The sequence below is a fragment of the Somniosus microcephalus genome, chromosome 5 (genome assembly GCF_052327205.1).
Source record: "Somniosus microcephalus isolate GS21.2 chromosome 5, FLI_Smic_1.0, whole genome shotgun sequence".
Classification (NCBI taxonomy): domain Eukaryota; kingdom Metazoa; phylum Chordata; class Chondrichthyes; order Squaliformes; family Somniosidae; genus Somniosus; species Somniosus microcephalus.
In genome coordinates, this window is record NC_140991.1 from 34,617,011 (window position 1) to 34,644,638 (window position 27,628).

At 44.1% G+C, this 27,628-nt stretch overlaps 1 protein-coding gene across 2 annotated transcripts in view; it reads right to left on the minus strand.

The window, feature by feature from the left end:
* Positions 1-8,303: 8,303 nt before the first annotated feature.
* paxip1 (PAX interacting (with transcription-activation domain) protein 1) overlaps positions 8,304-27,628 on the minus strand; it is a 145,103-nt gene continuing 125,778 nt past the window's right edge. The window contains exons 15-21 of one of the 2 annotated variants that reach the window (XM_085987518.1): positions 25,080-25,182; positions 22,678-22,846; positions 13,666-13,766; positions 12,741-12,875; positions 11,929-12,004; positions 11,756-11,820; positions 8,304-8,857 (exon numbers count right to left, since the gene is read on the minus strand). In XM_085987518.1, the coding sequence (XP_085843644.1) occupies positions 8,846-8,857; positions 11,756-11,820; positions 11,929-12,004; positions 12,741-12,875; positions 13,666-13,766; positions 22,678-22,846; positions 25,080-25,182 (661 nt within the window). In that variant the 3' untranslated portion in view covers positions 8,304-8,845. Of the gene's footprint in view, positions 8,858-11,755; positions 11,821-11,928; positions 12,005-12,740; positions 12,876-13,665; positions 13,767-22,677; positions 22,847-25,079; positions 25,183-27,628 lie in introns of those variants that run through there. The other variant, XR_015078341.1, reaches the window with a different exon arrangement.

Below are 27,628 nucleotides of genomic sequence, written 5' to 3' on the forward strand. Positions count from 1 at the left end.
TTTAAAACCCTCCCCACCCCTCCTGTGGAGTTAAAATCCCCCCTCAGTGTTACAATTGCCACAGCAATAAGAGTGAACCACGGAAATGATGAGTGATACCTTTGTAGCAACCCTCCATAGAATCACTGATGATTGTGTACCAGACAAAGCAAATTGTTTTATTGTAAGAGAAACTGATGTGCAATTTTTATTAAACGTCAGCTTGGCTCAACTGGTAGCACTCTTGCTTTGAGTCAAACGTTTCGGGGTACAAGCGAGCACGTGAACTAGGTTGACTTCAGTGTAGTGCTGAGGGAGCGCTGCATTGTTGGAGGTGCCGTCTTTCAGATGAGTCATTAAACTGAGGCCCTGCCTGCCTGCTCAAGTGGATGTAAAAGGTGACACTATTTGAAGAGGAGCAGGGGCCTGGTATCCTGGCTAACATTTCTTTCTCAACCAACATCACCAAAACATTTTATCTACTCACTCATACTGTCGTTTGTGGGACCTTGCTGTGTACAAATTGACTGTGTTTGCCTCCATTAACAGCAGTGGCGAGGAGCTCGAGAGGTATTGTGGGATCAGATATTTCCAAGGCACTGGGACTGGCCAGATGGACCGCAGTGGTCTTTTCCAGTCCTGTAGATTCCCATGTCTGCAGTGCAAAAGTAATCTATTGATGGCAAAGCACTTTGTGACATTGTGAAAATGTGCCACATAAATGCAAGTTATTTCTTATTACACATAACAGTTCTTCGCTAGAGCAGTTTATGTTCATTTATGCAGCAAATGATCGATAATGGATTACACAACTGCTGTCCAACAGAAGCAGAAAATGCTGATAATACACAGCAGGGCCATTGGCAACTGCAAAGAGAGAGGATGAGTTCACGTTGACTGTAGATCTAATTTTTCTCATTGCACATGCTGGTGGCCCTCTGCTTTGCATTTCCATCTTTTTCTGCTCTTTTATTTCAGTTTTCCGGCATAAATGGATTGGGTTATTGTTTCACGCTCCTGAGAGAACACAAAACAGAACAACTTTCTCATGAGTCAGCGGCAGCTGAAACAAGAAAGCGCAGCAAGCTGCGTGTAGTGGGGTACCCAGCAGCTAGAGTTGCCAACTTGGGTTGGTAGTATTCCTGGACGTTTCATCACGTGATATCCCACCTTCAACTGCCCCGCTAGCCATTTTTTCCCCATCTCCAATATTTTTATAACCAAAAGTGTTAAAAGAAAATGAAAAAAACCCGTCTTTTTTTAAAATATCCCTTTGATTTTTCCTCTAGGTGGCTTGCAGCAATGTTGAGATTAATATTTGATTCCTGGAGACTCCAGGGCAATCCTGGAGAGTTGGCAACCCTACCCGTAACTGCTATCAAACTAGGCTCCAATATAAAAGTATACATTTTTAGGGAGCGAGACGCAGCCTCTTGAACTGGTAGCTAAGTAGTCAATGGTGAACTAATGGAAACCAGTATTAGCTTTTTCTAATTCAGGCACTTCCAGATCAGCTGCAGGCCAGTCCAAAACCTCAACTTCTGTGCAAATGGAGTTTGCACTGAGATCGGCATGGACAACTCCCACAACAAATATCAACGGACTGTCTCCATACGAGTGCAGGCCTGAAAAGACTTGCCTCTATGGCAACTAAAGAAATACTTGCATTTCTATAGCGCCTTTCACGACCACCGGACGTCTCAAAGCGCTTTACAGCCAATGAAGTGCTTTTGGAGTGTAGCCACTGTTGTAATGTGGGAAACGCGGCAGTGTTTGTGCACAGCAAGATCCCACAAACAGCAATGTGATAATGACCAGATAATCTGTTTTTAGTGCTGTTGATTGAGGGATAAATATTGTCCAGGACACTGGGGATAACTCCCCCTGCTCCTCTTCAAATAGTGCCATGGGATCTTTCGCGTCCACTTGAGTGTGCAGACGGGGCCTCGGTTTAACATCTCATCCGAAAGACGGCACCTCCGACAGTGCAGTATTCTCTCAGCGCTGCACTGGAGTGTCAGCCCTAGATTTAATGTGCTCAAGTCTCTGGAATGGGACTTGAACCCACAACCTTCTGACTCAGAGGCGAGTGTGCTACCAACTGAGCCACAGTTAAACTAAAACAAGTACCTAACACTATCTCCTACCCGATAGAGGACCATTTGACAAATAACGTGGAGAGGTAGGGGTGCAGAGTACTTTGTGCTGAAAATAATCCTTCTTTCTTTCTCCTTGAATCTTTTTGTTTTGAAAGCCTCTCAAATGGAAATGTAATGGTATTCTGAAATCCAAATAAATTATAGGTAGTGAATAGCATTTGTCCGCTCATTTCTCAAACAATTCCTGTGGATTTGCAATGGCTGACCTCCCGAAATTACAATGCCAACGACTCCTTATGGCAGCTACACTCTTTTAATGGCTGTGTTTCCTACATTACAACAGTGACTACACTTCAAAAGTACTTCACTGGCTGTAAAGCACTTTGGGACATCCTGAGAAAGTGTCATTCTTTATTTTATCAGCAGTATCCTGTTCACAGAAATCACAGAAACCCCACAGTGCAGATAGAGGCCATTTTGGCCCATCGAGCCTGCACCGACACATATCCCACCCGATCCCCGTAACCCCACGTATTTAATCCCCCTAACACTAAGGGTCAATTTATCATAGCCAATCAACCTAACCCGCACATCTTTGGGCTGTGGGAGGAAACCGGAGCACCCGGAGGAAACCCACGCAAACACGGGGAGAATGTGCAAACTCCACACAGACAGTCACCCGAGGCCGGATTCGAACCCGGGTCTCTGGCGCGGTGAGGCAACAGTGCTAACCACTATGCCACCGTGCTGCCCTGTTAAATATTCTTAAAGCATTTTTCAGATTAACAGGTTGATAATTTCCCGATTGCTGACTTTTCCAAACCTAAACTAGCAGATCTCTACAGGGGGAAAAAAAATGACAAGCGGAAAGATATAAATGGAAAGATCCTACCAGGTGGAAGATGCACACAGAGACACCGGGTGACGCGTGTTGTGGAATCAGCCCACACTCAGTGCCGCTCCATTCACTTGCACGGATGTTGATGCTTTCAACTGGCCCAGAGCCTGGTCTGAAGGCGCCTGAACCGGAAAAAACGAATACTTTCTTCCAACAGTTCACCACAGGAGTTCTTCTGTTTTTGAACACTGCAACATTTGCTTTCTTTCTTAAAAAAAAAATTACCCACAGCTCTCCGCATGTATTATCTCCGGTCCAATTGCCTAAATTGGCTTATTCTTCGTTTGTGAAGCTGAAAAAGTTTTGTAGCAGGAACCACATATCTCACTGCCAAGCTGCTGCGTTCTATTTTGGATCCACAAAGTCTTCACTTACTGCGGACACTCCTTTTATTTATAGAGACTGGTCCTGATGCAAAAACAAAGTCTTGACCTCTGAACCGAGACTTTCCAATTGGCCGCGATGCCAACCAGAGTTAGGGTGGAGCACAAACCAGGCACATCATAACCGGCCTAATTCTGGGCCAGGTTATCAGCAAAGCATTTGATTGCTAGTTCAACCGTTGAGGGGTGGGAATATGGATAGGGCAAGAGGTTTTCAAATGGCTACTTTGCATCAGTCTTCACTCCAGCAGACTATGCGGTTACCATTAATGCAATGTACAGTTGACGTCAAAGGTGCAAGTGTCAAAGCGGACACTGTAATATGGAAAGGAGATGGGGTGTCCAAACAAAAATAGTGATGCTGGTTCTGAAGGCAACCTAGCACAAAAGATGGTTGTGGTGGTTGAAGGTCAATCATCACAGCCCCAGGACATCACTGCAGGAGCTCCTCAGGGCAGTGTTCTAGGCCCAACCATCTTCAACTGCTTCATCAATGACCTTCCCTCCAACATAAGATCAGAAATGGGGATGTTGGCTGATGACTGCAGTGTTCAGCGCCATTCACAACTCCAGAGATAATGAAGCAGTCCATGCCCACATGCAACAAGACCTGGACGCTTGGGCTGATAAGCAGCAGGTAACATTCGCGCCACAGAAGTGCCAGGCAATGACCATCTCCAACAAGCGAGTCTAAACACCTCCCTTTGACAATCAATGACATTACCATCGCCAAATTCCCCACTATCAACATCCTGGGGGGGGGGGGGGGCCCATTAACCAGAAACTTAACTGGACCAGCCGCATAAATACTGCGGCAGCAAGAGCAGGTCAGAGGCTAGGTATCCTGCGGCCAATGTCTCACCTCCTGACTCCCCAAAGCCTTTCCACCATCTACAAGGCACAAGTAAGGAGTGTGATGGGATACTGTCCACTTGCCTGGATGAGTGCAGCTCCAACAACACTCAAGAAGCTCAACACCATCCAGGACAAAGCAGCCCGCTTGATTGGCACCCCATCCACCACCTTAAACATTCACTCCCACTACCACCGTCGTTCCGTGGCTGCAGTGTGTACCATCTACAAGATGCACTGCAGCAACTCGCCAAGGCTTCTTCGGCAGCACCTCCCAAACCCACGACCTCTTCCACCTAAAAGGACAAGGGCAGCAGGCACATGGGAACACCACCACCTCCAAGTCACACACCACCCTGATTTAGAAGTACAGGTAGACTACCCTTTATCCGGACTTCCGAAAACCGAAACCCTCTAAAAACCGAAGGTTTTTTCGGTCAGCGTAAGTCGTGCGCACGACCCCCCGCGGGCCCCGACCCCCGCCGACTTACGCTGAGCGTTAGCGCAAGTCGTGCGCACGACCCCCCGCGGGCCCCGACCCCCGCCGACTTACGCTGAGCGTCAGCGTAAGTCGTGCGCACGACCCCCTGCCAACCCCCGCCGGCCCCGACCCCCCGCGCCAACCCCGACCGTAAGTCGGTGGGGGTCGGGGCCGGCGGGGTCGGGGTCGTGCGCACGACTCCCCGCGGACCCCTACCGACCCACCTTCCGAAATCCGAAATTCTCCGAAAACCGAAACACGGCTGGTCCCGAGGTTTTCGGATAAAGGATAGTCTACCTGTATATCGCCGATCCTTCATCGTCGCTGGGTCAAAATCCTGGAACTCCCTCCCTAACAGCACTGTGGGAGTACCTTCACCACACGGACTGCAGCGGTTCATCACCACCTGCTCAAGGGCAGCTAGGGATGGGCAATAAATGCTGAGCTTGCCAGCGATGCCCAGACCCCATAAGCGAATAAAAAAAAAAAATTCACCCAAGAGCCCTCAAGGAAATGTGCTGTGGGTGCGTAGAGGGGGGGGGGGGGGGGGGGGGAAATCAAGCACCAGCTGAGGAATATGCAGACCAAGTTATGATTGGTAGCCAAATAGGTCGTCATACAGGCAGCGGATAACTAAATTTTGTAACTGAAAATAGTAACAGGACAGTGGCCTCACTAGAGTAAAGCCATTACTTGTTCTTCAGATACTTTGCAGTGGTTACCATTACTATGATACATTTAAGGGGAAGCTAGATTAGTATGAGGGAGAAAGGAATAGGCTATACTGATATGGTTAGAGGAAGTAGGGCAGGAGGAGACTCGTATGAAGCATAACACCAGCTGGGCGGCCGGTTTCTGTGCTGTAAATTCCATCAGGAATCAAGGTCAAGAAGTCTGTCCGGTCTGACAGGAATAGGTTATCAGGAGCGATGATTCCAAATATTGAGGTTTTTAAGGCCAAGTACTATCAGATCAACTCAGCATGCAGAGAACAGGGAACTGGGAAACAAACTGAATGTGCCAATTTACCATTCATGAGGTTGCACAATGTTCCTACTGATCAAGTTCGTCTAGTTTTCTACTCGATAGTGGGTAATACGTAGTATCATGCATATCGCTATGTGCTAACTAACCACCATGGTAATATCTGACAAACAAAGACGAACTGAGTGTATTCCCACATGAATGGCTAGAGGGTCAGCGACAAGGATCATAAATGGTCTACTTGCCCTGACGAATTCCCAAAGCAGGATCTACTCATATGTTGATGCAGAGATTAGTTTTACAGAAAACTGTACCAACTTTCAATTGTAAGGATCTGAAGGAACAATCTGCCGAGATGGACATTAGTCATGGGGCTCTCAGGTGCATAAGACTTAAATTATCTGGAAACCTATTGAATGCAACTCAAAAATACAGATAAGAAGCATCTTGACATGGGAGGATGAGTTGCCATATGATTGAGAATTGACTGCGCTACCACCCGAGACAGACGTTACAGCGCGAGCAATTTACCCAAATCAAAAAGGTTTTGAAGAAACCTCTGAACACTTATGTTTCAAGTGAAGGCATCATCTTCAAATGAAAGATTTCTCAAAACACAATCAACTGTAACACTCTCCATTTTATGACCCTTTTATTTCAAGTTTCCTCCCCCCGCCCCCATGTTTGTTCTATAGCAGTAGCTGCACACACTAAATGGAAGCACTGTTACACATCCAAGTGTCAATTTTAAGATTAGGGATGTGTTATGTGAGAAACAGTAGCCAAAAAGCTATGTCCTACCATTCTGTGACACATCAGATGGGACCACCAGTGTATGCCTCGGCTCTAAATCACCAGATGAATTTTTAAAATTATGCAATTTAAAATTGACCTGTGAAAATCTAGATCGTAATTCTCCATAACGGTTACCCACTGCAAACATTCTTCACTTAAAACCTTTTGTTCAGGACAATACATCCAGCAATGTTTTTTCCCCATTCACTGTATTCTAACAATTTGCATGTATATAGCATCTTTAATGCAGCACAACGTCCAAAGATGTTTCACGGGGAAACCAGGGATTGGGCAAAAGTTAGATGGTTTTTTTTATATTCATTCATGGGATATGGGCATCGCTGGCAAGGCCAGCATTTATTGCCCATCCCTAGTTGCCCTTGAGAAGTTGGTAGTGAGCGGCCTTCTTGAACTGCTGCAGTCCGTGTGGTGAAGGTACTCCCACAGTGCTGTTAGGGAGGGAGTTCCAGGATTTTGACCCAGCGACGATGAAGGATTGGCGATATACTCCCAAGTTAGGATGGTGTGTGACTTGGAAGGGAACTTGGAGGTGGTGGTGTTCCCATGCGCCTGCTGCCCTTGTCCTTGTCCTTCTAGGTCGTGGGTTTGGGAGGTGCTGCCGAAGAAGCCTTGGCAAGTTGCTGCAGTGCATCTTGTAGATGGTACACACTGCAGCCACAGTACGCCGGTGGTGGAGGGAGTGAATGTTGAAGGTGGTGGATGGGGTGCCAATCAAGCGGGCTACTTTGTCCTGGATGGCATTAGGGGATGTGACTAAAGAATAGATTAAAGAAGTATGTTTTGAGAAGGCTTTTGAAGGTGGACATAAATGGAGCAAGTCAGATGGGGATTTAAGCAACTATTTGCATTTATATCACCTTTCATGTCTTTAGGATGTCCCAAAACACTTCACAGTCAATGAAGAATTTCTGAAGTGAAATGCAGGGAAACGTGGCAGCCAATTTGAACAGTGCCATTGTGGGTATTTTTAAGTCCACCTGAACAGACAGTCAAAGTCCTCAGTTTAACATCTCCACCAACAATGCAGCATTTAGAATTGCCCTGAAACGCCAGCCTGGATTACGTGCTCAAGACCATAGTGGGGCTTGAAACCACGACCATCTGACTCAGAAGCACAAGTACTACCGCTGAGCCAAGGCTGGCACCTTAGGAAGAGATTACCGGAGTGTAGGGGTGTGACTTTAGTGAAATGAAAAGAGGCTGCACACAGTTGGCCAGAATCTTCTAGAGTGCAGGGTGTAAGCTGTGGCCGAAGCTGAAAGTTGTACAAAGCCACGGGAGGGTTTGTAAACTAGGACAGTGCACTGGCAAGATGGGGCCAGTGGAGGTCAGCAAGGACAGAAGTGATGGGTGAACAGATTTTAGTATAAGACCCAAGTGAGAGCAGCAATTTTGGTTAAGTTGGAGCTTGTGTACGGAGGAACAGGAGAAGAGAGCATTGGAGTAGCAGTCTGGAGGTGATGAGGCACCGTGAGGCTGTGGAATGAATTATCGGAGTTGGTGACTGAAGCAGCGAACATGTCAGCATTTAAGAATAGGTTAGCTAGATTTTTGAAGAAAAGGGAGATAAAGGGGTATGTGAACAGGGCTGGCACATGCAGTTTGCCTGTGTGAAGAATAAACACCAACACGGGCTTGTTGGGCCGAACAGCACATTTCCACACTGTAATTCTACGTAGAGTTATAATCTCTACGTGATTGTACACATTAATAACGCTGAAAAGAATACACACCAACAACACTAAATCTGAACCCACTGACCTTTCGAAATTTCCTCTTCCCATAATATGAAGAATCCCAAGTGGGTCCGATTCTTTTTAAACCCATTTTATTCAACTCGTGCAAGTTTGTGTAATAAAGGTAATCCACAAATTAGAAATACAAAACAACAAAATTTGCATAAAGTCCAGAATTTCAAAACAGCCATAATTTATCAGACAACAGCCCTTTATATATTTTCATAATAAAGAGTTAGAGCTAGATCTCCATTTATGGGCCCGTACCACAAGTCGTTTTATCGTAGTTAAAAACAGCTTATTATTAAAAATAATCGATTACTATTTGAACTGGCTAAATAATCAGTACAATATTCTACAGTAAGAAAAAACAAGCCAGCACTTGGAATAAAACATAACAAAATATGTTTTTTTTTGAAATAACGCACATCTTAAAAAGATGCAATTTTCTTATTCCTTTCCCGCCTAAAACTGCCTGTTCCACTGAAGACTCTTCAGGCTGAACAGCAGCGTCACTGTCAGTAGGAAAGGGCACCCACTCGTCCCAGCTCCTCAGCAGCTCCTTTCAGCACCGTACTGGCAGTCCGACTGTGTACTGCCACACACTCAGCATCACTTCAGGTGAATTTATATGTGAGATTATTAAGGAAAACAGATTAAATGTGCAGGAATATCTCAATCATGGCTCCAAAAAAAAAAACCAGCTGCATAGGAAATGGATTCTTGAATCTGACCCTGCAGTACTGCACAATATCAATAATGTACTTTTCAAAGTTTCCACCCCCTTGTCGGGGAAATTTTCAGCCTTTTGTTTTTACCTATACACCTCAGGTTTTTTTTTGCTATAACTAACAGCAAATGGGAAGAATAGCTCATCCACGGCCTACCCGAAGGAACAGCCTACGAATTAACACCAGTTAAATCTGCTGCATTGAGATGGTATTAATACCGTTAACAGCACAATAAAAGCCACCAGCTATGGATATACGTACCGGCAGGCTCTTATTAATAAAGTACGTGCAGTAGCAGGACCCAGTTTTAATAAAGTACGTCAGGTAATAGGAAACATTAATAAAGTACAGCAGGTGACAGGACTCAGTATTAATAAATTGTATCGGGTAGCAGGAACCAAGTAAATCAGGTGACAGGACCTTGTATTAATCAAGTACGTTAGGTGACAGCAGACATTATTCATAAAGTACATCAGATAACCAGACTTATTGCTTGCGCACATCATTTTTCAGAAGCTGTCCAGATTATTTCTTAAAAATCAAAGTGCGCTGTCAACTGTGGTAATGTGGCAGCAAGTGGCCAAGGCTGTTGCTGAAAATCCATCCTACTTTTGGGTTGCGTTGAAGTGCTCGTCTGCTGATTATCGCTGCACTAACCTTTGAGTACAGAGTGGAGCAAAAATTTAGACAATTTCTATAATACGGCAACATAAATAAACACATGCCTCTTTCAAAAGTTGCTCTCAAAAGAGTTTGTAATCAATCTGACCATTTACCATTGTCGTGCTGTTTTACTATACCCATCAAGGTATCTGTTTAAAATATAGGATAGTATGGATATATTTTTGCTCTAATTCTGAAGAACTGATGATGACTTAATGCAGAAGAGGAGTTGTTCAATACTTCCAATAGTAATATCGTGATAACAGTGCATGCGTCACAATCCGCAGACTGAAGATTTGAGTCCCAAGGCTGCCAACAATTTAACTTTGATCTTGACTGGCCAATAGATTCAATATCTTATGGTAGTGGAGAATTTTGGAAGACAATTACTGATCTCGGTCACAACCCATGACACAAGCATTGTGTTACTTATTTAAGTCATACAACACTTAAGCACTCTGTTTATTCGCTATTTATTGGTGCCAGATAACCAAGGTACCCATTTAACTGGATTGCATAATTGGACAGAGCCCGCTAACACTGTAACCATCTCCTCCATCCATAGATGGACTGGGCTGTCCTGAACTTGCAGTTAATTTATCTGGTAGCATACCTAAAACTTGAAAAATCGGGGACACAGTCCGACAAACTCAGACAAATGGCCAGAATGTGGGGAACTTTTTTAATTTAATTTTTATTTATTTATTTATTTTTTTTTTTTTTTTTACTGTGCCTGCTACTATAAGTATACTAATTATCTAATATTTTCATTAAATGCACTATTTTTTTACATGCTTCCACTCCGCTACAAAGCATGACTGCCGATGTTCTATAACGGCAGGGAAGTACTTTTAAATTTATACAAAGACAGAGCCTGATTTCTTTTAAATCCCTTATTCGGTGCCTGGTTTTGGTATCCTTTAAGGTTTCAATCCCCATTTCCAGTAAGGGATATTTCTTCTATATAAAACAGTGATACTGAGCTTCTGCATTTCTTTGCCTGCCAGTGAGGTGTACAAAATTATGAGGGGCATAGATAGGGTAGATAGAAAGGAACTTGTCCCCTTAGTAGAGGGGGCATAGTCTCAAGGTAAGGGGCAGGAGGTTTAGAGGGGATTTGAGGAAAAACTTTTTCACCCAGAGGGTGTTTGGAATCTGGAACTCACTGCCTGAAAGGGTGGTAGAGGCAGGAACCCTCACAACATTCAAGAAGCATTTAGATGAGCACTTGAAACGCCACAGCATACAAGGCTACGGACCAAGTGCTGGAAAATGGGATTAGAATAGACAGGGCTTGATGGCCGGTACAGACACGATGGGCCGAAGGGCCCCTTTCTGTGCTGAATAACTCTATGACTCTACCATGAAATTTATCAGATCTCTGAACTCATCCAGAGATTCAAAAGAGAACAAACAGGCACTTGGGGGCATTTCCTGATCTTTTCAAACGGCTCACTCAAACGTGTACAGGAATGCAAGATCATTCACTTTAGACTTGTTATGCTTTTTAGTTCTTTGCAAGTCTCAAATTTTTGAAGAAAGATGACAAACTGAAATGGAAACCAAATCTTTCTTTAGGCCCCAGTTAGAAGTAATTTTTTTTTAGCTTTTCTGATGCCTACTCACTTTAAAGATGGGAGACAAGCTCTCAATAATTTTCTCACTTAAAACAGGTGGCTATATGATGTGTTTTAGTACAAAACCTAAAACTGGGGGGGGGGGGGGTGAAGGTGGTTGGGCTTCTCAGCAACAGGGGCAATTTCCCCACTGCCCCTTACTCTAAATTGAGAAGAAGTAAATGCTGAAAAGGAGTCACTCATTGGCTATCTGACCAGGATACTTCAAGCATAAACACAAGTGTGGACAGAGACTACATCATTCAATTAAAGGATAAGTCAACCGTGACAAATTCGGCACAGCAGAACTGATTGGGAACAAGAGAAAGTTGAGATACTCGAGGGGTCTGGCTAGCAGATCCCATAAATAAATAAACCGATGCATCATTATATTGAAAGATGCGACCTCTAAAAAGGTGTCAAAAAGGGCATTAAAGTTCACTGTGCGAAGTTAACAAGTAAGCCGCAACGTACATTTTAATGAGGATTTGAACTTGAAATTTTCACACATGAAAGGATATGATTCATAATCGAGTGTCTGTGTCAGGACACCTGTCAAAATCAACTCTGCATTGTGAACATCTAGACAAATCAGGGGAAGAAAAAAAGAAGTTACAAATCAATGACAAAAGTTAGAATTCCACATGACGTGAAAGTGTAAAAGAGACTCTGGCGTGGACGGTTACTTACCTATATTTCGGGTAAAATATTCTCGACATAAGTGGAGGTCGTTTTCACATGAGATGAGGATTATCTCAGACAAACTCTAACAGAGAAAAGTAAAAGGAACAGGTGAGCAGGCAAAGGATTGACGAGGCTGATTTACAGCAACTGAAGATCCTTGTAGATGTCGCTGGCTTCAATTCCACCTCCTGATATTTTAGATAATTCATTTCTTTTTGCTTGAGGGTGGGGGGGGGGGGGGGGGTAACATTTGCAGAGGGATGCAGAATGCGTTTGCATTTCAGGCACCCACGGCCGGCAGAAAGCACGCCCGGGTTAGGCTTAACGCAGCCAGCTACAATGTCAATGTCCTTCTAATCTTCTCCCACCCTCAGAAAAACAAACGCCTTCTCTCCAAGCGAGACTGGCAATTCAGTTCCAATTCATATCAATTTCTTTTTATGGACCTGCACACACTGGTAGCTAGGTTAGAATGATGAACCTCATTTCACACTGGACTGTTGCAGCCAACAGAGTTTGGGCTGGATTTGAACCGAGGTGAAATAAACAGAGCACCAACTCACCTCACCGCACCACCCAATTTCCTTTAACAATGAGTGGAAAGGAGGGCTTCAATTATTTTTCCAACAGCGTGACTGTTTTCATTTTCAGCTCATTATTGCTTTCTTGATACTGATCAAAGTTGAGCAGCCTACTTAACCAGTGGAAGCAGGCAGTGCTGAATAGGTTTATAAGCAGGGCTCATGGTCTCTTTGTTCAACAGTAGAAGTTTCAGCATCTACAATACTTTTCACACAAAGTATGAATGGATGACCAACCTTATTCTGTTTATGTTCCATGATTTTGTGATAAGATGGCTGCTTCAACAACAGTTTGCCGCCTGCACACTCTATGATGGCTTTCATTGTGGCAAGACTGGGGCAAATTCCAGGAGTGATGTAGAAATATTTCCCCTATAAAAACAGATAAGTACATAGAAAATTGAACATGTGCAATGGTATCAGCTCACAACATGGAATCCTGTTCCAAGCGATCAAACTCATATGCTCCAGATGAATATAGAAAGGATCGCAGAGGATTGTGGGACTGAATTGAAGTTTTATACAATGTATTTAAGCAATCGATAAATCTCAACTGAATTGCCTCTGTCCACTGGTGTTCTGGAAACACTCACTTACAAGTTCACAAACCCTGAACACTTGCCTTGACTCAATAATTTCCCATTCCTTGTTAAAACCAAAGTGTAGCGATAGTTCCAACAGGATAACATTGAAGCTCTTCTGCCATTAACGTAGAAAAGGTAATCATAGAATCATACAGCACAGAAGGAGGCCATTCGGACCATCATGTCTGTGCCAATTCTTTGAAAGAGCTGTCCAATTAGTTCCACTCCCCTGCTCTTTCCCCACAACCCTGCAAATTTTTCTTTTCAAGTTATATATCCAATTCCCATGGTCTGCTGATTAAAAGGCAGCTAAATCTGAACCAACCCAACTTTGAAAAGGAATTTTACCCATTAGGGACCTTGCTAATAAAATCTTTAGACCTGTTCAGGCATTCTTATGGTATTTTAACTATTAGTGTGAGCAAAAGATCAACATTACAACGACAATCCTTTTTCATATTGGACTGAGATTAGGCAAAGCTCTGTATGACGGCTATACAATCAGATCTGCCAGCTACGCTCGTTAACATGCACTGAACCGTAACATGCATCGACATAGGGAAGTATATGAACCTTGCCTTGAATAAGGGGGCGCCCTGTGCCCTCTTAAGTGACTCCTCTAAACTAAAACAGAAGAGCACTTCTGCTTCTGCGTCTCTCAGTACAAAGTTCTGCTCATCTGCAGAAAAAGAAAAACCATCCATTAGAAAGATCACAGTTTTCAAACTGAACAGATGTACACATTTTAAAAAAGTTACAACGTGGATCCCATCATCTTAACCCGAGCATCTTTCACAATAGTGCACTGGAGGCTAGTTTTAAAGCAAGACATTTTAGGGGTTAGCAGGCTACATTCATATATTAGCATCATGCAATAGAGGGGAATGAATTTGATTACCCATTCTAAGCTGATCTCAGCCATGCTGAGGCACTAAACAGGGGTGGGTATCTCCCTGCTGGAGCAGGAGAATGTAGGGTGGTACGGGTGAGGGAAAAGTCAATTGGTTGACAAGTTAGCATTAGGAGAGGGGCGTCATCCACCAACCTATTAGGTGCGGGAACTGCATTTTCGGGGACAAATAACTAGAAGTGGTTTGTGGGTGGAGGAGGAAGGAGTCAGTGGAAGAATTTCAATATAGAATACATTTTGCATAAAAATGTTTTCCAAATCCTGCAGTCAATTATTTCCAGAACAAAGCACAATTAAACCAATTCCCTGAATTCAGTCACGGTCTCTCTGCCAGTCCTGGTTTCAAAGCAATTTAAAGTTATCATTTTCATAAAAAAATAAACTTTTTAAACTTTATTTTTAAATGCACAAGGTCAAAGCGCTACAGATAGAGAGATTGCCTAAATTAAGATTTAAAAAAAATCTATAGTGGGGAAAAAAGCTGACCATTTCTTTAATAAAAGCACTAACGGTAACTGAATATAAAGATCATCTAGCTCTAAATTCATTTACATAAGAAATAGGAGGAGTAGGCCATTTGGCCCTTCGTGCCTGCTCTTAATTTTTTTATATAAAAAGGTACAGTCACTCACTGAAATCAGTATCTCAAAAAGGCACTGCAAATGGAACTAACCGCACCTAGCGGCATTGATCTCAGGTGAAATTTTGGTTTGATTTTCTAAAAGGGCTCAGTAAATATTTGGGATGACAGTAGACAATTCCAATGTGAAGCTAGCAAAATGGGCTGACATCTCAGATTTTACAAGTATTTTACAAGATTATTGTGCTGAAATAATGTAATTTTCCCCCTCCAAAGTAGTTTCGTCAATAAAATGGCATTTTCCATACCTAGGCATACGGAATGTGCACAATCACAGTTTTACTTTTTAAAATCGGGTTTGTGTGGAGGTGAAAAAAAAATTACATAATGTGCACACATTATTGTAGAAGACAGCTTGTTGAACAAAATTAACTATAATGATAGCTCCACGTAAATGGCTTTTACTTTTGGGGAGAAATATGCAGGCTTTATTTTGGACTTCCACCCCACCCCCCCAAAAAAAAAGGTTTAAAAAAAAGTTTGATGGAAATCAGAGAAAAAGTTATAACTTTACAAGTTTGCATGTAGGTCATCAGTATTCATTTTCAAGGGTATTTTCTGTAAGTGAGAGTGTATAAAAGTCACAAGTAGGACTACTTAACAATAGGAATGAAGGCAGGAAGAGAAGATACAGGCTTTTAGGAAGCTAGAACTAGGTTGTCGTTGCAATGCAGATTTAAAATAAACTAAAAACTGGGTTTTAAAAATAAAGAGGTTGATGTAATGCAAAAAAATGTTTTTCCACTGAGCCATTCCATCTACTGAACAATATTCTCCCAGTTCTTAAGAATATTTTAACCTTTCCAAATATTTGAGGAGCTCAACAATGATGTGGAATTAATTATTTATTTCTCTATGCAAACTACACCAAGCTGGTCCCTGAAATAGCTGCAGGTCGAAAGGCTTCTCAAACGGATGGGCTCTCGTTTACATTCAGGCCAATTATACAAAATGAGATTGGCAGGATGAAGACCATTTTCCACAAAGTTCCCAGCTGTACCCGAGTGAAGTCCCATTACTTTTGCAATTTCAGAACGGAGTAGACCTGAAATGTCATTTTTTTGGGCGCAAAAGTAGTGCTGTTCTGCACGGGGGACTGGAATTTTAGGCAAAAGTCAGATATGCCAGATTATACACACTTTAAAAAAAAACACACTAAATTCTAGAATTGGCTGCTGACAGATGATGTATTCAGCCCCACAATGGGGCAATGTATACAAATGATAGGATAGAAAGAAGAACTTGCATTTAAACAGCGCCTTTCACAACCTCAGGACGTCCCAGAGTGCTTTACAGCCAATAAAGTACTTTTAGAATATTGTCACTGTTGCAATGTAAACAACGCGGCAGCCAATTTACACACAGCAAGCTCCCACGAACAGCAGTGTGATAATGACTAGATCATCTGTTTTTAGGTGTTGGTTGAGAGATTAATATTGGCCAGGACGCCAGGGAGAATGCCCCTGCTCTTTTTGAATAGTGCCATGGGATCTTTTACGTCCACCTGAGAAAGCAGGCGGGGCCTCGGTTTAACGTCTCACCTGAACGACGGATTATACGAGCCAAAGCTGCTGTACCACAAATTCTGTCATTTACGCCAGATTTAAGCTTACCCTTACAAGAGGGGCAAGTTACCTGCATGACTTGTCAAACCAGGAAGTGGTTGAGCTTGCAGGTTCTGAATGTCCACAAACCTACCTGAAACATCAACTTTGACAGAAGTAATTAGAAAAATCTCTCTTTAGCTGTGCAGCTAAGAAAGGATTCTACAAGCTGCCTTTCAGGCAGGAAATCTTTTGCTTTCCACCTTCCAGTCATGGAGCCCTAACCGTAGCGTTCACCATGGGCATTCCCATATGTATAGTATTTACAGCATAGAAACAGGCCGTTGGGCCCAGCAGGTCAAGCCAGTGTTTATGCTCCACACGAGCCTCCTCCCACCCTTCTTCATCTAACCCCATCAACATGTCCTTCTATTCCTTTCACCCTCTTGTGTTTATCTAGCTTCCCCGTAAATGCATCTATGCTATTCACCTCAACCACTCCTTGTGGTAGCCAGTTCCACATTCTAACTCATTATGAGTGACATAATAGACAAAAGCGCTTGACTTTGCTGGTCACACTTTTAATGGCTGCCACGCAAAATGGTCTTTCGGATGTTATCCTCGGTGTCCTGGTCAATAGTTAGCCCTCAATCAACATCACTGAAACAGATTACCTGTTCATTATCACATTGCTGTTTGTGGGAGCTTGCTGTGCGCAAACTGACTGCCGCATTTCCTACATTACAACAGTGACTACAATTAAAAAGCACTTCAGTGGCTGTAAAGCACTTTGGGATGTCCTGAGGTCGTGAAAGGTGCTATATAAATGCAAGTCTTTCTTGGTCATTACCTTGCTGAAGCAAAGCAGTTTAGAGTGCGCATTGATGCAAAAAGTGTTAGTATACCCCAAGATAAAACCAGAAAATGCTGGAAATACTCAGCAGGTCAGGCAGCATCTGTGGAGAGAGAAACAGATGTTGCTTGGCCTGCTGAATATTTCCAGCATTTTCTGTTTTTATTTCAGATTTCCAGCATCCGCAGTATTCTGCTTTTGTACTAGTACAACCCAAGAGTAAGGTTCCAATCTGACTCCGGGAAATATAAAACTAAGAGTTGAGAGGCTCCCTCCAAGAGGCCGTCTCATAGAAACAGGAGGAGGCCATTCAGCCCCTCGAGCCTGTTCCGCCATTCAATGAGATCATGGCTCATCTGCGACCTAACTCCATATACCCGCCTTTGGCCCTTATCCCTTAATACCTTTGGTTAACAAAAAGCTATCAATCTCAGATTTAAAATACACAATTGATCTAGCATCAATTACCATTTGCAGAAGAGTTTTCCAAACTTCTACCATCCTGTGTGTGTAGAAGTGCTTCCTCATTTCACTCCTGAAAGGTCTGGCTCTAATTTTTAGACTATGCCCCCTAGTCCTAGAATCCCCAACCTAGAATCTATCCACCCCATCTGTTCCCCTTAATATCCTGAAAACTTCGATCAGATCACCACTTAACTTTCTAAATTCTAGGGAATACAACGCTAATTTGTGTAACCTCTCCTCGTAACTTAACCCTTGGAGTCTGGGTATCATTCTGGTAAATCTACGCTGCATTCCCTCCAAGGCCAATATATCCTTCCTAAGGTGTGGTGCCCAGAACTGCTCACAGTGCTCCAGGTGTGGTCTAACCAGGGTTTTGTACAGCTGCAGCATAACTTCTACTCCCTTGTATTCTAGTCCTCCAGATATAAAGGCCAGCATTCCATTAACCTTTGTGATTATTTTCTGTACCTGTTCATGACATTTTAATGATTTATGTACCTGGACCCCCAAGTCTCTTTGGGCATCCACTGTTTTTAGCCTTTCACCATTTAGAAAGTACCCTGTTCTATCCTTTTTAGGTCCAAAGTGGATGACCTCACATTTGCCTACACTGAAATCCATTTGCTAGTTTTGCCCATTCACTTAATCTATCAATATGTAATTTTATGCTATCATCTACACTTTCTACAATGCCGCCTATATTTGTGTCATCAGCAAATTTGGATATATGACTTTCTATGCCATCATCTAAGTTGTTAATAAATATTGTGAATAGTTGAGGCCCCAAAGCAGATGCCTGCGGGACACCACTAGTCATATCCTGCCAATTTGAGTACCTGCCCATTATCCCTACTCTCTGTCTCCTGCCGCTCAGCCAATTTCCTAGCCAGGTCAATAATTTGCCCTCAATTCCATGTGCTTCTACCTTAGTTAACAGTCTCTTAAGTGGGACTTTATCAAATGCCTTCTGGAAGTCCATATAAACAACATTCATAGACATTCCCCTGTCCACTACTTTGGTTACCTCTTCAAAAAATTCAATCAGGTTTGTCAGGCATGACTTACCTTTCACAAATCCATGCTGACTCTCTCTGATCAACTGAAAATTTGAGGTGTTCAGTCACCAATTATAGACTCTAGCAATTCCTGACAACAGATGTTAGGCTAACTGGTCTATAATTCCCTGGTTTCTCTCTTTCACCATTCTTCAAAAGCAGAGTGACATGCGCAAGTTTCCAATCTTAAGGGATGGTTCCCGAATCTAGAGAACTTTGGAAGATTATAATTAGGGCAGCTGCAATGTGCTCACCTACTTCCTTTAAAACCCTGGGATGGAAAGCATCTGGCCCTGGGGATTTGTCACTCTTTAGTGCCATTATTTTCTTCATTACTGTTAATTTACTTATGCTAATTTTATTGAGTCCCTGTCCCCAATTTAATATTAGTTTCTTTGGCATTTCCGGCATGCTATCTTCTTCTACTGTAAATACTGACGCAAAGTAATTAGTCAACATGTCTGCCATTTCCCCATCGTCATTGACAATATCACCACTTTTAGTTTTTAAAGGAACCAACATTGCTCCTGACCACCCTCTTTTTCCTAATGTAATTTAAAAAAAATTCTATTGATTTTGATATCCCTTGCAAGTTTCTTTTCATACTCCCTTTTTGTAGCTCTTACTATCTGTTCTGTGACCCTTTGCTGTTCTTTGTATCTTTCCTATTCACCAGGATGTGTGCTATTTTTTGCATTTCTGTATGCCCTTTCCTTTAGTTTTATGTTGTCTCTTACCTCTTTAGTTGGCAAGTAGAGTGCTTGCCCCTCAGGGGTATAAACTGTTTCTGTATCACATGAAACTATTTTTTAAACCTCTCCCACTGATCTTCTGTCATTTTACCCATTAACAGATTTGCGCAGTTTACTGTGGACAGCCTCTGCCTCATCCCGTTGAAGTCGGCCTTACCGTTACATATCTGTCCTGTCTTGTAAAGGTCTCAAACCTTTTCAAGACAGGACAGGCACCACATGGAATACAACCCCAGTTCATATGAAGCTGAGTTTAAGGCGATCTGTTGGGCACTTTATAAACTTACTGTGTGTCAGGAGAACCTATCATGTGCTCTGCCCCAACATTTAAGAATTGCCACTGGAGGATGGAGCTCTGGCCATGCATGTTGCTATTCTCTTGAAGCTGCCTACGGAAGTGGTGGAAGTGGAGACACTCAATGTATTCAAGGGGAGACTGGATAGGCACTTGAGGGAAATAAACGTGCAGGGCTATGGGGATAGAGCAGGGGAATGGGACTGACTGGATTGCTCTGCAGAGAGCTGGCATGGCCTCGATGGGCCGAATGGCCTCCATCGGTACCGTTATGACTCTATAAGCTCTCTCCTGATTCATAGAGAATGATTTACAGTTTGCAATACAGCATAAGTATAGCTGTCTGCACTTTGCAATCTGCACCTACTAGTCTCAAAATGCAGCCACTAATTTTGAAGGAGCGAGAGCTGGAGCGAGCAGTTTGAAGGAGCGAGAGCTGGAGAGGACAGTTTGAAGGAGCGAGAGCTGGAGAGGACAGTTTGAAGGAGCGAGAGCTGGAGCGAGCAGTTTGAAGGAGCGAGAGCTGGAGAGGACAGTTTGAAGGAGCGAGAGCTGGAGAGAGGACAGTTTGAAGGAGCGAGAGCTGGAGAGGACAGTTTGAAGGAGCGAGAGCTGGAGAGGACAGTTTGAAGGAGCGAGAGCTGGAGAGGACAGTTTGAAGGAGCGAGAGCTGGAGAGGACAGTTTGAAGGAGCGAGAGCTGGAGAGGACAGTTTGAAGGAGCGAGAGCTGGAGAGGACAGTTTGAAGGAGCGAGAGCTGGAGAGGACAGTTTGAAGGAGCGAGAGCTGGAGAGGACAGTTTGAAGGAGCGAGAGCTGGAGAGGACAGTTTGAAGGAGCGGGAGCTGGAGAGGACAGTTTGAAGGAGCGGGAGCTGGAGAGGACAGTTTGAAGGAGCGGGAGCTGGAGAGGACAGTTTGAAGGAGCGAGAGCTGGAGAGGACAGTTTGAAGGAGCGAGAGCTGGAGAGGACAGTTTGAAGGAGCGAGAGCTGGAGAGGACAGTTTGAAGGAGCGAGAGCTGGAGAGGACAGTTTGAAGGAGCGAGAGCTGGAGAGGACAGTTTGAAGGAGCGAGAGCTGGAGAGGACAGTTTGAAGGAGCGAGAGCTGGAGAGGAGAGTTTGAAGGAGCGAGAGCTGGAGAGGACAGTTTGAAGGAGCGAGAGCTGGAGAGACAGTTTGAAGGAGCAAGAGAGAGCAGTTTTGAAGGAGCGAGAGCTGGAGAGAGCAGTTTGAAGGAGCGAGAGCTGGAGAGGACAGTTTGAAGGAGCGAGAGCTGGAGAGGACAGTTTGAAGGAGCGAGAGCTGGAGAGAGCAGTTTGAAGGAGCGAGAGCTGGAGAGAGCAGTTTTGAAGGAGCGAGAGCTGGAGAGAGGACAGTTTGAAGGAGCGAGAGCTGGAGAGGACAGTTTGAAGGAGCGAGAGCTGGAGAGGACAGTTTGAAGGAGCGAGAGCTGGAGAGGACAGTTTGAAGGAGCGAGAGCTGGAGAGGACAGTTTGAAGGAGCGAGAGCTGGAGAGGACAGTTTGAAGGAGCGGGAGCTGGAGAGGACAGTTTGAAGGAGCGGGAGCTGGAGAGCACAGTTTGAAGGAGCGGGAGCTGGAGAGAGCAGTTTGAAGGAGCGAGAGCTGGAGAGAGCAGTTTGAAGGAGCGAGAGCTGGAGAGAGCAGTTTGAAGGAGCGAGAGCTGGAGAGAGCAGTTTGAAGGAGCGAGAGCTGGAGAGTGCAGTTTGAAGGAGTGAGAGCTGGAGAGAGCAGTTTGAAGGAGTGAGAGCTGGAGAGAGCAGTTTGAAGGAGTGAGAGCTGGAGAGAGCAGTTTGAAGGAGTGAGAGCTGGAGAGGAACCCGGTTACCAGGACGCCAAGTGGGACAGCCAGGGGTAATGTGCAGGCCAGGTGTGTGGAGGAGACACGCAGGCTATTAGAGTTGCCAGCGCCATGGAGAGGACATTAAAGAGTCACTGTCGGCCCAGTAGATGGCGTCCGTACCACGGCGGCTGAAGACTGTCGAGCAGAAGTGCGGGAAATGCGGAGCGAGGCGAGAGCGGACCCTATTGTGATGGCGCCGATGAAGATGGCTGCCGTCCTTGTGGGCTCCGTGCGTACCAGCAGCTAAGTGTCCTTTGCTGCTTGGTGCGCTCGGTTCGTTAAGAAAAAATGATTTCATTGACTGGATTGCACTTGTTGTATTTGGTTATGTGACAAATAAAAAATTGAATTTGAAAATTGAAAATGTGAGTTTTTCATTATGTCCATTAATAACAGCACATTAATACGTCTTAATTTTTTTTTTAATTAAAAGAAAAGGTCTCAGGGACAATTCAAAACCTAAAGGGAAGTTGAAATCTGCTGAATAATATTCTCACTAAACTAAAGCCTCATCATAGATAGAGACAGGCGATACACAATATTAAGGAGACATTAGGATGTGTTTACAATACAGTTCTGTATATTTAAGGTGCAGAATTACTTTGCTTACTCACGTCAGAAAGCAATGGGAGACTATGGGAAAGAGCAAAGCTCCAATGTTGCCAGTAGAACAATGCCCACGGCCCAATGAAATGCAAACTGCAACAACTTTGGCAACTTTGAATGTATGTTCCGGGTTGACCTCTGGTACAGTCAGATTATTATAGGGTAGAAGCTCTGATCAGCGACGTACATGTATAAACGCTTAACGTGCTCATATTATATGGGGAGCGGGCAGGGAAGTGGCTTTGAGCCCAAGATCAGCCATGATCTTATTGAATGGCGGAGCAGGCTCGAGGGGCCAAGTGGCCTATTCCTGTTCCTATTTCTTACGTTCTTATATTTCTACGACCACTACTTGTATGCAGGCGCTAACCAGTTTATTTTAAATGCGCCAACACTTGCACGTTAACAACACACACAGGAACGTAGTATTAAGCATTGAGACATGATCTTCGTCGATTGGAAATTCTACCCTCGGTCTCTGATTTTATTTTGGAGTGTGTGTATCACTGTCGTGATTACCTCAACTCTGGAGTGGCAGAGGGGGAGCGAAATTAGAAAGAGTTCTGAAACCAGTACTTCTTGTAGCAATTACATGCAGACTGACTTACCTATAAATTTTTGACTTTTAAAGCTCTCCTCTAACCACTCAGGCGTGACTATGTGATTTACAATAGAGATAGCGGTCAGGAACTTCACCGTACGGGTCACTTTGCTGGCTACCAGATGAGTACATTTCTGAGCAGATTCAGCAACTTCACCACCAAGAACATAGAGTTTCTGAGAAAGGATGGAAAATAAAGTTTTTAATAAAAAAAACACACAAAGTTGCACAAGTTCTGCAAAAACTTCCCATGAGATGCTTCTAACTTTGGTCTATACATGTATTTAAAAAAATTATACTTCTTGTGTACAAAATTGCCATTATCACTCCCTTCTTAAGAAGCCATCCTAAACCCTTCCATCAGATCTAATGACTGCATTATCGCTAACCTCCCTTTCCTCTTTAAGGTACTTGAATCCATCATCTCCAACCACCTCTGCGGCCACACTCCAACCACACGTTGTTCAAATTCCTTAGGAAGTTGAGGAGTGGTTCCCATCTTGTCCAGCACTGAGTGTGACCTGGTTAAAGTCACTGACGACATCCCAGGTGATTACAACTGTGCACTAACCCTCTCTCAGTCAATAGCTCCACCTTCTACTGCCTTTTCACTGTTGCTCAACTCCATGGCACTGCCCCATCACAGTTCTACACTTAATTGCGCTGACATAGCTTCTTCCAATGGGTTCTCCGCCTGTGCCTTCAGCTTGACCCAAAGCTTCACCCGTATGTCCCTCCTATTCCTTACTGACACAATGCCACTTGGTGACATTATCTGCAAGTATTATGCCAGCTTTACTTCTCCACCATCGCCCCTGGCTCCAAGACAAAGTCATGCGTGAGCCAGACATCTAATTTTTCAATCATACAGCACAGAAGGAGGCCATTCAGCCCACCTTCTCAGGGCAACAAATGCTGGCCTTGCCAGCGACACCCACATCCCGAGAATGAATGAAAAACGTCTCATCATTGGCCCCCAGACAATACTTTAAACCACAACTTTGCAAGCCAGGGTCTACAACAGCATCCTGGGGGGTCCCATCAGTTATTGGAGTTCTGACCATTTCATTACATTTTTAAACTTTCTGCATTTGTTGCTCTACTAGTACATGATTTCTGTTGCTGTATACTGAGGAGGTATTTCCCATAACGACAGGTCTGCTTTCCTTTGGATAATGAACTATCTATTGAAAAGCTAGGCAGGGGGGTCTCTGGGAGTGTGTCAACACTGCCTTGAACTCCAACGCACCCAGGACTCTGCCAATTGTACCCTACTCCATATGAATCTACACAGCTGTCTCTGTCCTCAACGGGCAGCACGGTGGCATAGTGGTTAGCACTGTTGCCTCACAGCGCCAGGGGCCCGGGTTCGAATCCAGCCTCGGGCGACTGTCTGTGTGGAGTTTGCACATTCTCCCCGTGTTTGCGTGGGTTTCCTCCGGGTGCTCCGGTTTCCTCCCACAGTCCAAAGATGTGCGGGTTAGGTTGATTGGCTATGATAAATTGACCCTTAGTGTTAGGGGGATTAAATACGTGGGGTTACGGGGATAGGATGGGATATGTGTCGGTGCAGGCTCGATGGGCCGAAATGGCCTCTATCTGCAGTGTGGGGTTCCTGTGATTTCCTGTGAATGACCTCCATTTTATGCCCCCCTCCAGCACATCTAACTTCAAAATCCTTATTTCCATTTTCAAATGTCTCCACCCTACCTATGCAGTTTTCTACAACCCCATGTACCATCTCTAATCAATTCTAGCCAACTGTGCACCCTCCCACCCCGCCTATTGCTGGCAGAGCGTTCCAGGAATCATGTCCCGACATTCTGGGATTCTCCACCAATGCCCCTCCACCTTGCTGCCTCCTCAGAGCCTACTTCCCTGGCCAAACCTTTTGCCAGCTCTTCCGAATCCTCCTTGGGTCTCTTCTCATCCCCACCGCAGCTCGTAAAGCACCGTGGGACATTTAGTTACACGACAGGTGCTGTAAGAGTGCAACTTTTCAGTCACCGCTGACACTCAGTAGCAATGCTTTTGTCGTTTATCCCCCACCCCTCTCCCAATTCACAGTGGATGCTCAGGCTTTTTGACAAAAAGGATGGAAATCTGAGCGCACCACACATTTAACTTCTATCGCCAGGTGAAAGCGAATCTGCAGCTTGATTGACGCAATCTGCTGGAGAATCTTTTCCACTGAAGTCAATAGGAAAGAAAATTGGGCAAAGTGTAAAATGATCTGTCAATTCGCCATCACTCGTTTCTTCCCAGGCGATAAAAGTTAAAAAAAAAAATACGCCTTTAAATGTTTGGCACAGATTTCAGGTCAAGGCTGCCAAGTTATTTGGTTGCTGAGCTAAAGGCTCCTCAGTTTTATGTAAAACAATAAAATGAGATACAAGGCAAAAAGGTTACCTTTATATACTGCTGAACTTGTGCAGGCTCAAATCCTGTAAACAGCACGGCTGGTGTGGATTCTGGTGGAAGCTTTTTTGATGGGAGTGGCAAATCCTCAATCCTGGTTAAACAGATGACTTGCCGAATCAGAAACTGTGACTATATTGATGGGAAAACATACAAAGCCATCCAGTTCATCTCTCTCTTCCTGCCCCAATGACTTATTAGGACCTCCTTTTCTTTTTCTCTCTCTTGAAGGCATTGAATACTGCTAGAATAACATTCCACAGGGAGACGACGGGATTATTGGGGGTGGGGGGGGGGGGGGGTGGAAATCACAGCCCAGCTTGATAATGTTCTGATCCAATGCCCAGAACCTTTGAACAGGGGTTAGGGTACGACAGTGAAGAGTGGAAACCGTGACTGATTTTTCTGCTCCTTAACCCAGAGGCTAAATACCTCCACCCTGGCTTCAGCGTAGGCAGGGGACCAAACCAGAGATTTTCCTGGTCTGTAAGGTCCACTTCCTTTATCAACCGAGCCATTAGGAATTCGAAGTATACTTGGAAAACAAAAACATGGAGTGATTTCAAAGAGGATCTGGCAATTGCAAAAGATATTTCACATCTCCGGTCCCCCTCAGCATTTTGTAAACATTCAGCCCAAGGTTACCCATGTAAAAGAAGAATTGCAAAATGTAAGTTCTAGTGAAAGATCCATAGCTTTGACAATGAAATTTGTACAAGCCCTCGTGTGCTTTTCTTTGAGAAAACTGACGGAGCCTGCAAATAACTCTTCGAACAGTGACTGCAATAATAGTTTACACTTAAACAGCTGTGGTGGGTTGTTTTTATACAGTCACAGTGAATTGGAGCTCCAATATATGGTGCCATGGAACGGTAGGACTTAGACTCTCAGTCGGGATTTCCCAGTCGGCTCTCAATATCAGCAGTCGGTCGTGGACAGGGCCACAGATTTCTGGTGCCTGAGCAAGCCAAAACCTGAAGGACAGTCTCCCCCACATCATGCGTGCATCCCCCCACCCCACCCCCACAAAGGGGCCTATTATGTAGCTGCACAGGCAGATCCCGAGCAGTAAGTTGCCTGTCCCACCTTCTTAGTGAAGGGTGACATTTAGTACTAGAACCCAAGAAAGGGTGAAAAAAATACCTGACATCCACCTAGTATACCTGGAGGGAGATATACAGTGTTGTACCCCAGGGTTCAGTACTAGGATCACTGCTGTTTTTTGATAGACATTAATAACTTGGAGGTACAGGGCACAATTTCAAATTTTGCAGATGACACGAAACTTAAGTGTAGTAAACAGTGAGGAAGATGGTAAAAGACGTCAAGAGGACATGGACAGGCTGGTGGAATGGGTGGACACATGGCAGATGAAACTCAACACAGAAAAGGGTGAGGTGACACATTTTGGTAGGAAGAATGAGAAGAGACAATACAAGTTAAATGGTACAATTTTAAAGGGGGTGCAGGAACAGATAGACCTGGGGGTGCTTGTGCACAAATCTTTGACGGTGGCAGGACAGATTAACAAAGCAGTTATTAAACCATTGGGATCCTGGGCTTTATAAATAGAGACACAGAGTACAAAAGCCAGGAGTTATGCTAAACTTTTATAACACACTAGTTCAGCTCCAGTTGGAGCATTCTGTCCAATTTTGAGCACCACACTTTAGGAAGGACGTAAAGGCTTTGGAGAGGGTACAGAAGAGATCTACTAGAATGGTTTCAGGGATGAGGGATTACAGTCACGTGGATAGACTAGAGAAGCTGGGGTTGTTCTCCTTAGAGCAGAGAAGGAAGGCCAAGAGGAGATTTGATAGAGGTGTTTAAAATCATGGTTTAGATAGAGTAAATAAAGAGAAACTGATTCCAATGGCAAAGGGGTCAATAACCAGAGGGCACAGATTTAAGGTGATTGGCAAAAGAACCAGAGGCGACCTGAGGAATATCTTTTTTATGCAACAGGTGGTTAGGATTTGGGATGCGCTGCCTGATAGGGTGGTGGTTACAGATTCAACAGTAGCCTTCAAAAGGGAATTGGATAAATACTTGAAGAATTTAAAAATTGCAGGGATATGGGGAAAGAACGGGGAAGTGGGAATAACTGGATTGCTCTTCGAAAAAGCTGGCACGGACTCAATGGGCTGAATGGCCTCTTTCTGTGCTGACTACTCTATGATTCTAGTCAAGGAAAAAAAAAACATTGCAGGGAGTTGCCTGTATCCATCAGCTGAACATTAGTTAAGAAAGTCGCAATTATGCGGTACGTGCAACTGTGTGGTGGGATCTTAGATTTTTTTTTTTTTTAATGAAAGTTTGTGTATTCTACAAAATGGCACCAGCGCACTAAAGTATTTAACTGAGCTAGCAGGAGTTTTGCGAGACAAACAGACAATTAGGAGATTCATGTTGCAACATAGTTATTTCACATCGGCAATGTATTTCAGAGGGTGCTTAGCCCAAGCGTTAAGGATTACTTGACAACCCAAAATGTGGGCACAATCAATAGTGCAGCCTTGATTCCAAATCAGGAAGGTACG